Source organism: Colossoma macropomum, unplaced genomic scaffold (assembly GCF_904425465.1).
Source record: "Colossoma macropomum unplaced genomic scaffold, Colossoma_macropomum, whole genome shotgun sequence".
Classification (NCBI taxonomy): Eukaryota; Metazoa; Chordata; class Actinopteri; order Characiformes; family Serrasalmidae; genus Colossoma; species Colossoma macropomum.
The window spans coordinates 781,105-793,545 of NW_023495761.1; the positions used below are offsets into that span (position 1 = coordinate 781,105).

A 12,441-nucleotide genomic window follows, 5' to 3' on the forward strand; every position below is an offset into this window, starting at 1 on the left:
CACTGTCCTAAATGGCTTACAAACAGTCTGCATCTGATTTAGGAAGCAGTAGCCTGAGCCTATACATTCTGATCACAGGCCACAAAGAAAGAATATTTATTAAGCTGGGTTTTTAAGGTAATGACATTTGATTTGTTTTCTGTGAGTGCTGTAACTCTGCTATTGCCAATCAAATCAATATATTCTAGAAATGACCAGTCTGCAATCTCATGCCTTTCTGCTAGTATAAATTAAAAAGTACTTCTCATGGCAGAAATAATGGCCTCTCCTGCATCTCCTATGCTGACACCACAACAATAATAAAAATAACAATAATGAATATTGATAATAATAATTTTATTTGCGTAAAAGGTTACATTTTTCTCAAAGTGCTTGACAGTGGGCTATAATACAGAAAGAGAGTGTTATAGGAATAATATTAAATAACATTACAGAAATTATATAAAGACATTAACGCAACAAGAATGTGGTATAAATAGCTACTAAAAAGGTGAAGAAAATGAGGAAAATGAAACTTCTGAGGAAAATCAAACTGATTAGGAAGCTTAAGCTGTTTCCTTGGCGTTGCTAGATAGTTGCTATGGTGTTCCAGGTTGTTACAAGAAGATTTCTAGGTGGTTGCTATGGTATTCCAGGTAGTTCCAAGAGTGTTGGTAGTTAGTTTCTGTTTTATTCTGGTTGGTTACTAGGTTGTTGCCCATAAAAAACAGCTACCCATAAAAAACAGCTTCTCCAGTATTGTGTCTATACCCACTTTCTTCGAGGAACTAACCATATATATTAGAACAGAGACTATTGATACTCCCTTTCCACAAAGTCATTGGCAAAATTAACTATATTTGTCATTGCCATAAGAATGAGTATGTCCACATTGCTGTTGGTGGTGATTTCCTCACTGTACATCTTCACAGGGAAGATGTAGTTCTTTGTAACACCCAGTCTGTTACTGCACTCCTCTATCTAGAGAGACAAGCACATAAACGCAGAGTACTTGAGACTGATAATATCCTTTCACCTTTCTAGCCTTAGTAAAGCTACACATATATATTGTTTACCTGTATGAAAGCTATATACTGTTACTTATGAACTTGTTTTTTTTTTTACTTTTATTAATTACAATCAGTGTTTGCTAATTCAGGTCCAGAAAGTAAAAATCCTCCCCAGGATTTTGTTCCAACTGCCTGGATATCTCTGCTGCTGGTTTGAGTAAACTAGAGAAGCAACAAAAAAGAACGAAATCCTGGGGAGAATTTTTATTTTCTTGTACTGCATTACCCACCTCTGATTACAAGCAACTGGCTCATGAAATGCATTTTATTTGAAAGCATTAGTATGTAATATTAACTAAAACAATGTAACTCTTTTTTTGAGTTATGTATAAAGATTATTTTTTTGGATGGGGGGCTTTTTAGAAGTCACTATTATTCAAGTCATCACACTCACCTTATCTTTGATTTTCTTGCTTCTGTAGATCATTTTCAAGTCCTTAGAAACCAGCTTACATATCAAATCCACCCTGGTCATGATGACAACTTGAGGAATCTCTGTGGTAAAGACAGCAGGTCAGTGAAATAGCTTTTTCCTTGTTTTTTTTTGTTGTTGTTGTTGTTGTTTTTTTTTTTATATTTTTGCCTATAGAGCGGAACGGTGACCATTCACTTTTTTAACTCCCCTGTTTCTGAAAGTCATTCATTTTCTCCATAGACATCATCATAGACATTTCAGTCCTTCAATAAAGGGTTTTAAGAACCCAGTCAAACCAAGTAGCTAGGAAAAAAAACACCAACTAAAGCTAACTTTCAGCATTACACATAGCATATCTAATAGTTATAATATCATACCATTCATTACAAAATTAAGTGTCAGAGTCAGTTGTCCCTATTTCACATGCAAGGGAATTGAATTTTAATTAAACAGGAAGGGGTTAAACCGAATTCAAAATCACAGTAAAGCTAACTTGACTATTTAACTGCGTGAGGTTTAGTACAATACTCAGGAAATTACCAGGAGGGCTCAAGTGAACAAAAGCCAATGTATTACAATCAAAAACAGAGACGTCCAGATTACAGCGAGCAGTATGGCAAGTGAAAACATTAGTGCATTTTCTACATGATTCTAGAGAGAAGCAGCAAAGATCTACCCCGTGTGCAGGCTTGGCTGCTTCTATGCAAAAGTGATGCAAAGTGCCCAGCAAAGCAGAACAATCATAAGATGCTTTTGTTTTTACAGTCTAGTATGAAATATTTGGACATTGATTTTTTGGTTGAAATTAATATAGTGAATATTTCTTCTCTGTTTTAGTGTCAAAAACCTTCATCACTGAGCATTTTTGTGAGAAATTGTGTGGAAATTTTTCACTGCGTGTCATTAAAGAAGTGCAGATGACTAGAAGATAATATGTTGGTCTTTTATAAAATGAATTAGTGGAAAATAACAGGTTGATGACTCACCCAAGTCTCGAGCTTTTTCACGAACTTTCCTCATTTCACAGATGACACTTTGAGGCATCATGGATATCTTGTCTGCTGGTAGAATGCTTACGAGACAGTGGACTTTGCCATCGAGACTCGGGGTTTGGTCGTATTCTCTTTTTTCGTCAGTTAGTTCTGTCAGAGGATTAAACTGAAAATAATGAATAAAAGTTTTTTAATGTGGCATTTTATTCATATTCTAATATATCTTACAGCATTGCAGTTCATGTGAAAAACTGCACTTTCACTTACTGTATACCCTTCCTGCACATGACCCTGTAATATACTGATGAGGTCATTAGTTTGTATCCCGTGTGAAATCTCTGCTTCCATACCCATCGTGTCATTAAACACAAAAGGGAAGAATGATCCTGCTCTGTCTTTCTTCAGCTTGTAGGTTTTGAACTGGAAACAGAAAAGAGTAGACTTTTAAAATCAAAATTGTAAAATTTGTGCAAAATTTAAATAATAAAGTAATTAGCTGTACTTCTTTTAATAGCATTACAATACTTCTGAATCTGGATCTGTTAGATCTCCAACAAATTCATCATTACCTTCACAGTGAAGCTAACGCCACCTATCGAGTCTGCCAGTGCATCAGTAGTATTACGGCCTTGAAGGACAGTGTTAACGGAGTTGATAAAGCTGGATTTCCCAGAACCTACTGGTCCACACAGCAGAATTCTGACTTGGCTGACCATTGAGGTGCTAAGCTGGAACTCTTTCAGTTCCCGTAACAGTCGTTGCTTTTCTTCATTACTAGCAAGAAAGCAAAAGAGGGTCTAGCTAGGTTTGTTTGCTAAACTACAAGAGCTGCATTTATATGACTTTACAGATGAATATGAATCAGAGTGATTCTATTTAATGCATAATGTAAATTTTTTTATTCATAATTTCCGAAAATTCAAATGTTTTTTACTTTGTTATTTGCTGCAGCCAATTTGAACTGAGTTGAATTAATACCATTTTGTACAGGCTACTTTCTTAAGTTGATAAATATAAATGAACACAAAGCAAGGATTAATTTACCCTTACCTCCAGTCCACTGGCCTCCATTCTTCTTCAAGAGCTGTCAGACAAAAATGGATATAAGCAGGTCTGTAATGAATAACATCAGCCCATCACATCAAACCTATGTGCCTTCAGCAACATAGATAGAAAGTTTATTTATCATCATTCAGTGTGATTGAGAGAAATTTTGTTCAGTCACCTTATTTAACCTTCATCTAAATAATGACTTGGAATTGAAAATTGACAATATTGAATACATTTACATCTGGAATGGGGATAGACTTCGCACTTGGGAGACTGACCTTTTTTTTTGTAAATATCTGCATATCTGTATATTAAATTATTATTTTTTTATTTAATAAACACATGAAAATTCTTCATGATTCTTCAGAGCTCTAACTGTATACTACACAGATTGGCTTGGTTCAGATAAATTCAGTTTTATTTCAGACAACAGATTGTACAGTTGTTTATGCACCCAAACAACTAGTCTGGAATATATTTCCATAATAGACGGTGAGAAGAGCCGTAGGGCATTGTTTTACACTGTTTTGAACCTTCAGTTTTTCCATTTTAGATATTATATTGGAATCATCACAACCTTAATAGTATAGAAAATTTTGTCTTCTTTAAAAAAGCTGAATTGAAAAACATACTTTCTGGAGGTGATGGAGGTGATGGAGGTGGTGGTGTTCCCCAAATAAAGTTTTTCATCCATGGAATCATGATGTAGTTATTCACCTGTTAATTGTGTGCAAAATTATTGACCACAAAAATATAATATGATCAAATCTAAATCGCTACTGTAAAGTTTATCTTTTACAGTCTTGGATGGTTCTCTGTTGGGGGAAGTGATACAGTGTCGTATATGTTGTATAATAGTGAAAAATGGAACATTTTATTTTCATCATTAAAGCAATTTGCTGAAAATTTCAGGTCTGAACAGAAAATATCTGGCATTTTCCTCCCTAATTCAGAGGCTGTGTGAGCGTGAATGGCCTAAACTGCAGCACCATCCTTTTTGCAAAACCAACTAAACTTAAGAGTAACAATGGAATTTGTTCAGTTAGACCATACTATTTAGTGTTAAGGTGGCACAAAACAGTAATTTCACTTTTTTAAAGAGTACAGAACAACTACAATCAAGGTCATACATTCTTGACCTTCTGCAGTGCCTTGTAAATGTTTTCAATAGTACTGATAGTTTAAAAAGTTGAACTAAAATATAAAAAATCATTTGACTCACCTTTCCAGCACAGAAATAGTTTGAGGTTTTTTGTTATTGTAGATTTTTGTTGTAGATCGTAATGTCCCAAACACCTGGAACAGAGCTATTCTGCTCGATTGTTGTAATAAACTGGTGGTTCTTTGTTATTTGACATCCGTTCACTTCCAGTTTCAAGAAGGAAAGCTGACACAAGTAGAACCAGTAAAAACAGAAAACAAGGAGAAAAACCTAAACACCTTCTTGTCTCTTATTAGGAGATCAGGGGAAATAAAATGAAGTAATTAAGCGAGAGACACACAAAAAACAGCTCTGATGCAGAACTCTCCCTGTTATAAAACAGGCGTTCTCTCTGGGCTCCAACACCAGCCTGCTGTGTAGGGAAAAGGGGAGTTACATAATGAGGAAACAAATAACAGGTGAACGGAATTGGTTGATTAGCTGGCCACTCCTTCTGACCGCCCCTTCTTAGTTCTGTCAAATGCTAGACCAAAGCCCTGTTGACTACATAGATACACACTTTTCTCTGGAAATGCTTGCAAGCTACTTTCAGTTTTCATTTCCAAGTAATGATTACTGTTATTGTCATTTATGTACAGAAGGTGTTCCCTAAAGATTTGTCACTTTAGAACGTTGTTCCAGTCCTAATCAAACACATTTGATCCAGCTAAATCAAGCTAAATGACATGCTTATCTAAAAAAGCTTAGAATTGGAAGTAAATTCTGCAGAGTATCAGATTCCTCAACCACCACATTCATAAACTTACAAAACCTTAGTTACATAGAACTGAAGATCTAAACTCTTTTATACTTAAATGTAAAACCATTCACATAGTGCTGAGGTGACAATAACTCTGTCAAACCCATCTTGGAAATGATATCAGTAACTAGACTATTTCTTACTTATAGGGTACTGCACCATTATTCCTATATTAATGATAAGTTGGCATAAACAATATGTAAACAGTGGTGCCTCTTTCATTTCCATTCATTTGAAATTACTGCTACAGCTGCTGTTTCTGAAAAGAGTGTCATGAATCTGAATGGTCTAAACCGACTAACTAGAATTTGGCAATGCTAAACAATGATAAAAATCAGGGATTTTTTTGTTTTTTCAGACTGAGTACGAGTATATATATTTAGTGCTTGCAGATACAATACTGATACAATACTGAGTAAGAAGTTATACAATACCTAGAATTAAGAAGTTGTTGGTGCAAATGAGCATGGTGTACCTTAAAAATGTAATCATTAAAATCTAGCTGATTTTAAATGATTTGCATTAGCTAGCTGTGCTACATTAGTTACCTTTGATGGAGTAGGACTGCAGTGGAGAAGAGTGGACAGACAAATGCTTTTACCACTGTACGTAAAGTACAAGTCATAGTTTTGCTCCTTGTCTCTCTTTCAAAAACAGTCTGTGTAGCATGGCAGAGATCATATCTGAAGCTAAAGTATCTGAAGAACTCACATTTTGAGTTTTACATCTTGTTGGGAGTCGTTTTACATTTGAATAGACCATTGTGTACAGATAAAGCCAAAGCCTATGATTTATATGCGAAACGCAGCCTCTACAGACAGCTCTGTCTACAGACAGTTTCAAAACATTCGAAAACAACATGCTGCGCACAGAGTACTCTGTTTAGTTGGTCGGTGTGTCTCCACCCGTATTGGGGAAGCAGCTGTGATTGTGTTTATGTGTGTTTAAAATGGGCTAAAATCACACAGTGTATTCCTGGCGGGAATCTTCCAAGCTGGAATATTTCAAGTGACGGACGGCTTTGTCTCCGACTGTCACAGAGTCAGTAACACTTTGCTGTGATAGTCCATCCTTCTTCACTACATTAGCATTAGGCAGTCTACACTCGGTTTACAATAACAGCAGGTATCGGAATGTTGACCATGGTGTATTTTTATGAGTACATTTGCACATGAGCACGGTATCAGCCTGATACCCAATACCAGTATCAGTATCAGTACATCCCTAATAAAAATGGTTTATTATGTTTATTATGTCTGTGTTTGCGTGGTCTACAACTTTGTATCTGAGGTATTGTTGCTCTGAAATGCTTCCATTTTACAATAATACAAGCATGTCTGCTTTGTGTGGGCTGTGCAAAAGTTATGGCACATTTTATTTTTATATTTTTCTAATGTGTTAAACTTAGTAAATAAATAGTACACTAAAATTTGTATAAAAATGTCATATGTAAATGTGTTCTCTGTAGAGGATGTGTTGACTTATGTTCACAAAAATTAACAAAATATATCACTTGTATTAGTTCAAATGTTTGCATACAACTGTACTTTGGCTGGATTCCGTTTACTCTTGTTAGTAAAATGCGTCCCTAGTGTGTCCAGATCAGACCTGATTTTAGTGTCCCACATAAAAGCACATCAACATGTACGTCATTTCCGTTTTACCTCCTTTTTCCCCTGTTATGAATCCACAAGCGCTTGTCTTGTGCGCTTTCATTGGCCCAGAGTGCAAAAAGCCTGTAAGTTTGGGGAACTCCAGCCTCACGTATCCTCTGTTTTGCATTTCCTTTTTTATCCTCTGACCTGCTGGTCAGCACTCTGCAGACACATTTCTGCTTCCATAACTGTATGTGGACACAGAAAACACATTCCATTTATACCTGTGTGTGGTGCAGATCCGTCTCTGACCACCTGCAGATCATAATTCGATCACAAAGCATCCTGACGGTGTGTAGACTTTGCTTTTTAGGCCGTCAATGTATATCACCGAAACACATGTTGATGTGAGATGTAAATAGTCACTATTGGTCATTTCCAGTGTGTGAATAAGTGTATTAGTGAAAAATAAGATAGCTCTCCTTAATCTCTTGCCTTTTTCCAAACTGTTTTTATTTTTTCAATGATATCTTCAGACATAAGGAATAGACTGTCTTCTGGTAGGACACAGGACAGGGAACTTTGTCATCTAGACTTGGGGTTTTGATGTATTCACTTTGTTCCTCAGTCAGCTCCTTTGCAGAATTATACCCAAAATAAAATGAAACGTCATATTACATTGTAGCTATAGTACAGACAGTACAGTGATCGATGATAGACTGTCTCTAATTTGTCACATTTCCCATGATTTACTTTTTCCAAGCTTTAGTGTTCTTTTAGCATTAGCCAAAAAAAAGGCTTGACTTTAACAAACTGCACAGGGATTTTAACATCTTGCACAAATCCCACGAAGAATACTCTCAAAGTCTATCCTATCCAGAAATCTCTGCACGCGTGCATGTTTTCTTTGTTGATTTAACTAAGTTTGACAACAGTAGGTTTTAAAGTAGTGAAAGATACTCTGACTGAATTATTCTATATTGTAATTTAGTATTTTAGTTTTCCATATTGCATTACACGCCCACTGGATTGTGTACTTTAGGGCATTCATGTGAACAAACTACATACGTGTCAACGTACCATATACCCTTCTGGAACGTGGCCTTGTAGTGCACTGATGATGTTAGTTTGTACACTGTGTGAATCATGAAATTGTGTGAAACCCCTCATGTCTTTGAACACAAAAGGAAAAGTGATTCCACTCTGTCTTTCTTCAGTGTGTAGGTTTAGTACTGAAAACAAAAGCAAACTGTGAAATGTGTACAGACTTTCACTATTAACCTGACCCCACTGATGCTGATGCTGCCGCCGCTGCTACTGCATGAATTAATCAAATTAATCATTTGCTCCACCTGTTTTCCCTGTTTTTGTACTAACAATGTTTACTATCCGGTGTCGACCAGAGGAGTATGGGTTCCCCTTCTGAGTCTTGGTTCCTCTCAAGGTTTCTTCCTGTTTCCTAGGGAGTTTTTCCTTGCCACTGTCGCCACTGGCTTGCTCATGGGGGCTTGGACCCGGATTTCTTTCTGTAATGCTGATTTCCCTGTAAAGCTGCTTTGTGACAACGCCTGTTGTAAAAAGCGCTATATAAATAAACTTTACTTACTTACTAACTACTTACTTACTAATAAACCGGTAAGCTGTCTCTGTTTTAGTGGCGTCACCATACATCTCTATTGAATTTACACTGTATTTGATTGTTAGATGTATGAGATACAGATCAATACCTCCAAAGTGAAGCTGACAGCACCTGTTGAATCTGACAGGGCATCAGCAGTATTATGGCCTTAAAGGACAGTATTAACTGAGTTGATAAAGCTGGACCTCCCAGAACCTACTGGTCAGTACAGCAGATTTCTGACATGGCTGACCTCTTGAGGTACTAGGCTGGAACTTTTCCAGCTTTTGTAACATCTACTGTCTCAATTCATCACTGGTAACATGGCAAAAGAGGCTAAGCTTATTTAAACAATGCACCCCTTTGACTTTGAATATTAATACTATGACTTTGAATAATAATATTAATAATGTACATTGCATGGCTTAAAGCAGGTGGACACCTGGACATTGCATTTATTTGTACTTGAACATCTCATACCAAAACCATGGACATCCTGCTGGGAAGGTTTTTCCATTAGACTTTGGAACTTGGCTGCAAAGATTGGCTTCTGTTCCTCCACAAGAGCAATAAGGTGTGGGCGATAAGGTGTGGCTCACAGTCTGTGTTCCACTTCATCACCTGGGTGCTGGATGGGGTTGAGGTCAGGTCTCTGTGGCAGCCAGTTAAGTTCTTCCACAATAAACTTACCAAGCAATTTCTTTATTATTCTGAAACAGAGAAGGGGGCCAACCCACTGTTGTGGCATGGTTTTGTTAGCTGAGAGGGCAGTGCTGTTATTCATCAGTAAAACATTGGCCCAGTCTCATACTGGACTCTACTGCCTATTCACACCATGTCACAGATGCTAAGTTTTGCTCTTCTATAGCACCTTTGCTGCTTTTTGCCTGTGATCATCCTTGCATTTAATAATGTACACAAAAAGCTACATGAGTGCTAATGTCTCCAGCTCGTGGAGAATCTTCAGCCTGCTGAACTTAAATTAGTGTGTTTTGCAAGCTACGTCCGAGAGATACCTTTGCATTTAAAAACAAGAAGCCAATTTATTTCTATGCACACTGACTTATAGATGCTATGCATTAAAAATGACAGACAATGCCACAAACAGTATGGAACATACAGATAAAATACATGAGCAAACAGATGGACGACGCATACTATTGGCATCATGCCCATCAACCTAGAGATAAACAGCACAAGACCAACTGAACCCCTAAAACACCTGAGCCCTCGTTCAAAAACACAGTCGGCAAAGAATTCAACAAATACTGCTAAATGTAAACATTTTCAAAAACATATGATCATGGAAGTCTGATCAAATTTAATGCCAATAAATAGACATTTAGCTTTCAAGCTGAAAAATCATAACCATAATGACTAACATTACATACAGCAGTATTAACCCAGATTGGTAAAACCAAACTAGGCAACAAAGTCTCAGAGTAAATTATTGATGTGAAAATACTATAGCATACAGTTGTTTTGGGATACTCAATATTTTGTCATATTTAAAGACGAATTTTGTCTGCTTAACATTTAATTTTCTCTCTAAAGAATTTTAAATTATAACTTCAACTTTTAGCAGACTATGTTGCATAAGCCATCTTCACTAAACATGGGTCCAGAAGCCTTGGATTTGAGAATATGTGGCCAATTGTTTTAAGCAACATGTTAATTTTGCCTTGCAACCACCACTTGAATGCCCTAAATCCAAGTTTTTCTGCGCTGTTGAAAGGCTGATGTAAGAGTCTATTAAAACCAATTAAGAGTCAAATTTCTCCTCACAGCAAGCTGTCACCCTGCATCACCGATGTAGTGCCAGCTTCTAGCTTTTCACATAGACAATGTCTAGCTTATATAATATGTATACCAGCATTACTTTTTAAGACCTTACAGCCAGTTGCACAGAATTTATCAACCAATAATTCTGTACTTTATAAGCAAAAAAGTTCCAATTTTCAAAAACGGTTAAGTTTTTGCTTGTGGTAACAGGTAAGGTGGTAGCCAACATACCCACACCTTCCTGAACCAGAGGATGAAACACCACTGGTCCAAATCATAAAATAAGAGCTCCAGATCATTTCTCATTTCTCCACCATCAAACTTTACTGTTGGGACTATTTTAAGCAGGTAACATTCTCTACAGCTGCTAAACACACACATCAGACTGTTGAAGCGTGATTCCACTGTGAGCCCAGGGGAGGTTTACTTTACACCACTCCAGCCAATGCTTAGCATTGTATATAGTGATCTTAGGCTTGTATGCTGCTGCTCGGCCATAGCAGAACAGTTCTTGTGCTGACACTGCTGCCGGAGGCAGTTTGGGACTTATGTTGTTACGACTGAGTATGTAGGACTTTTACGCTTTAGACTTAATGCTTTGAGTCTTTTGAGCAATGAGAAATAATTTAAGAATTCATTCATTTACCTCCAGTGCACTTTTCATTGTTTCCATCTCCATTGTTTTTCAAAATGCGTGAGGGAAAATGGGAATTAGTCTGTGTCATATCAGTATGCTGTATTGCATCAGCCCATGGCTGTTAACCTATTTGTCTTCATGCACAATGGGAATGTTCTTGAAGGTATTCCTTGTGGGGCAGCTAGCAGCAGTGACTGAGATGGAGACCAAAGCTCAACTGACGTTTAGTTAAGACATCTAATCCATTGTCCTGAATGACTGCCTTCTATGCTGCTTTTCTTATGTGTTCAGGAAGTAATTTGTAAAGGTTGGTGCTTAGAAATTGCTGGTGTTTGCACTTCCTCCATTTTATGTCTTAAAAGCTGCTATATGAAAAACCACCCCTTCAATGTCAACACAGCCAAGCAGTCGTAATACCGGGTGGAGAAGCAAAATTCAGTTTTATCACTTTTCTGACAAGATAACTTTTGCTCAGTTAAGATGGACATCTCCTCCATTATGACACAAACATTTTTCCTTTTACAATTCTTGAATTGTTGCACTATTTGCTTGTGCAGTCTTTCATCTTTACTTCTGAAAGACTCTCTCTGGGATGTTCTTTTCATACCCATCATGTTACTGACCTGTTGCCAATTAACCTAATTTGTTGTGAGATGTTCCACCAGGTGTTTTTTTTAGCACTACACAACTTTACTCGTCTTTTGTTGTCCCTGTCCCAACTTTTTTGAATTGTGTTGTTGGCATCAAATTCAAAACATATATTTTTCAAAAAACAATACATTTTCTTGGTTTCAACATTTGATGTGTTGTTTGAGGTGTTTATACTATTTTAAAGTAAATTTGATTTGACATATGATTCAATGATTTGCATCATTGCATTGTTTTACATTTTGCACAACTTTTTTGGAAACAGGGTTGTAGCTGAACCCACCCAAGTTTTCAAATTACTTCATTCATTGGTACAAACATCTGCACCTACACTGAAAAAATAGTATGCTGACTTTACCTGATGTGTGAATGAGTTCCACATTGTGGGACAGTTGGGGTAGGCACTGACGCAGACTGACTGGGAAACGTAATGAAAGCCTAGAGACAGACACAAAAACCAGCGTGAGTGAATCAAAGTGGCTTATTTACACATATGCAAGTGAAAATAAACCAAAACATAAACATGGCTTACTCAGCGTGGATATAAAGAGTCCTTCGTCCTCTTATAAGTCTCTATTTCCACTCTTTCTGGCATTTGGCGCACAGATGGCCGGCAGGCCAGAGTCCTCTCTCCCTCTCAGAGTGCAGCTGTGCCTGATCAGAGGAGCATGCGTCATGTGGTGGGAAAAGGTGG

The 12,441-nt window shown here is 37.1% G+C and overlaps 1 protein-coding gene across 2 annotated transcripts; it reads right to left on the reverse strand.

Annotated features, from left to right (window-relative positions):
- Positions 1-361: 361 nt before the first annotated feature.
- LOC118802977 (interferon-induced protein 44-like) lies at positions 362-4,971 on the reverse strand. 2 transcript variants are annotated; one of them, XM_036563447.1, is made up of 8 exons: positions 4,729-4,971; positions 4,139-4,223; positions 3,507-3,540; positions 3,026-3,230; positions 2,724-2,876; positions 2,451-2,622; positions 1,444-1,544; positions 362-960 (listed from the first exon to the last, which is right to left on the reverse strand). In XM_036563447.1, exons 2-8 carry the CDS (start codon positions 4,206-4,208, stop codon positions 793-795), a joined length of 903 nt encoding a protein of 300 aa, XP_036419340.1. In that variant the 5' UTR covers positions 4,209-4,223; positions 4,729-4,971; the 3' UTR covers positions 362-792. The 2 variants fall into 2 exon arrangements, with proteins under 2 accessions (XP_036419340.1, XP_036419341.1); XM_036563448.1 differs by lacking the exon at positions 4,139-4,223.
- Positions 4,972-12,441: the final 7,470 nt, after the last annotated feature.

Excerpts from the sequence above, each read along its gene's own strand:
- LOC118802977 (XM_036563447.1), bottom strand. The coding sequence starts at position 4,208 with ATGATTCCATGGATGAAAAACTTTATTTGGGGAACACCACCACCTCCA. Across the intron at positions 3,541-4,138 it reads ACCTCCATCACCTCCAGAAA|CTCTTGAAGAAGAATGGAGG; the intron begins GTATGTTTTTCA and ends TTTGTCTGACAG. Across the intron at positions 961-1,443 it reads GCAAGAAAATCAAAGATAAG|ATAGAGGAGTGCAGTAACAG; the intron begins GTGAGTGTGATG and ends TTGTCTCTCTAG.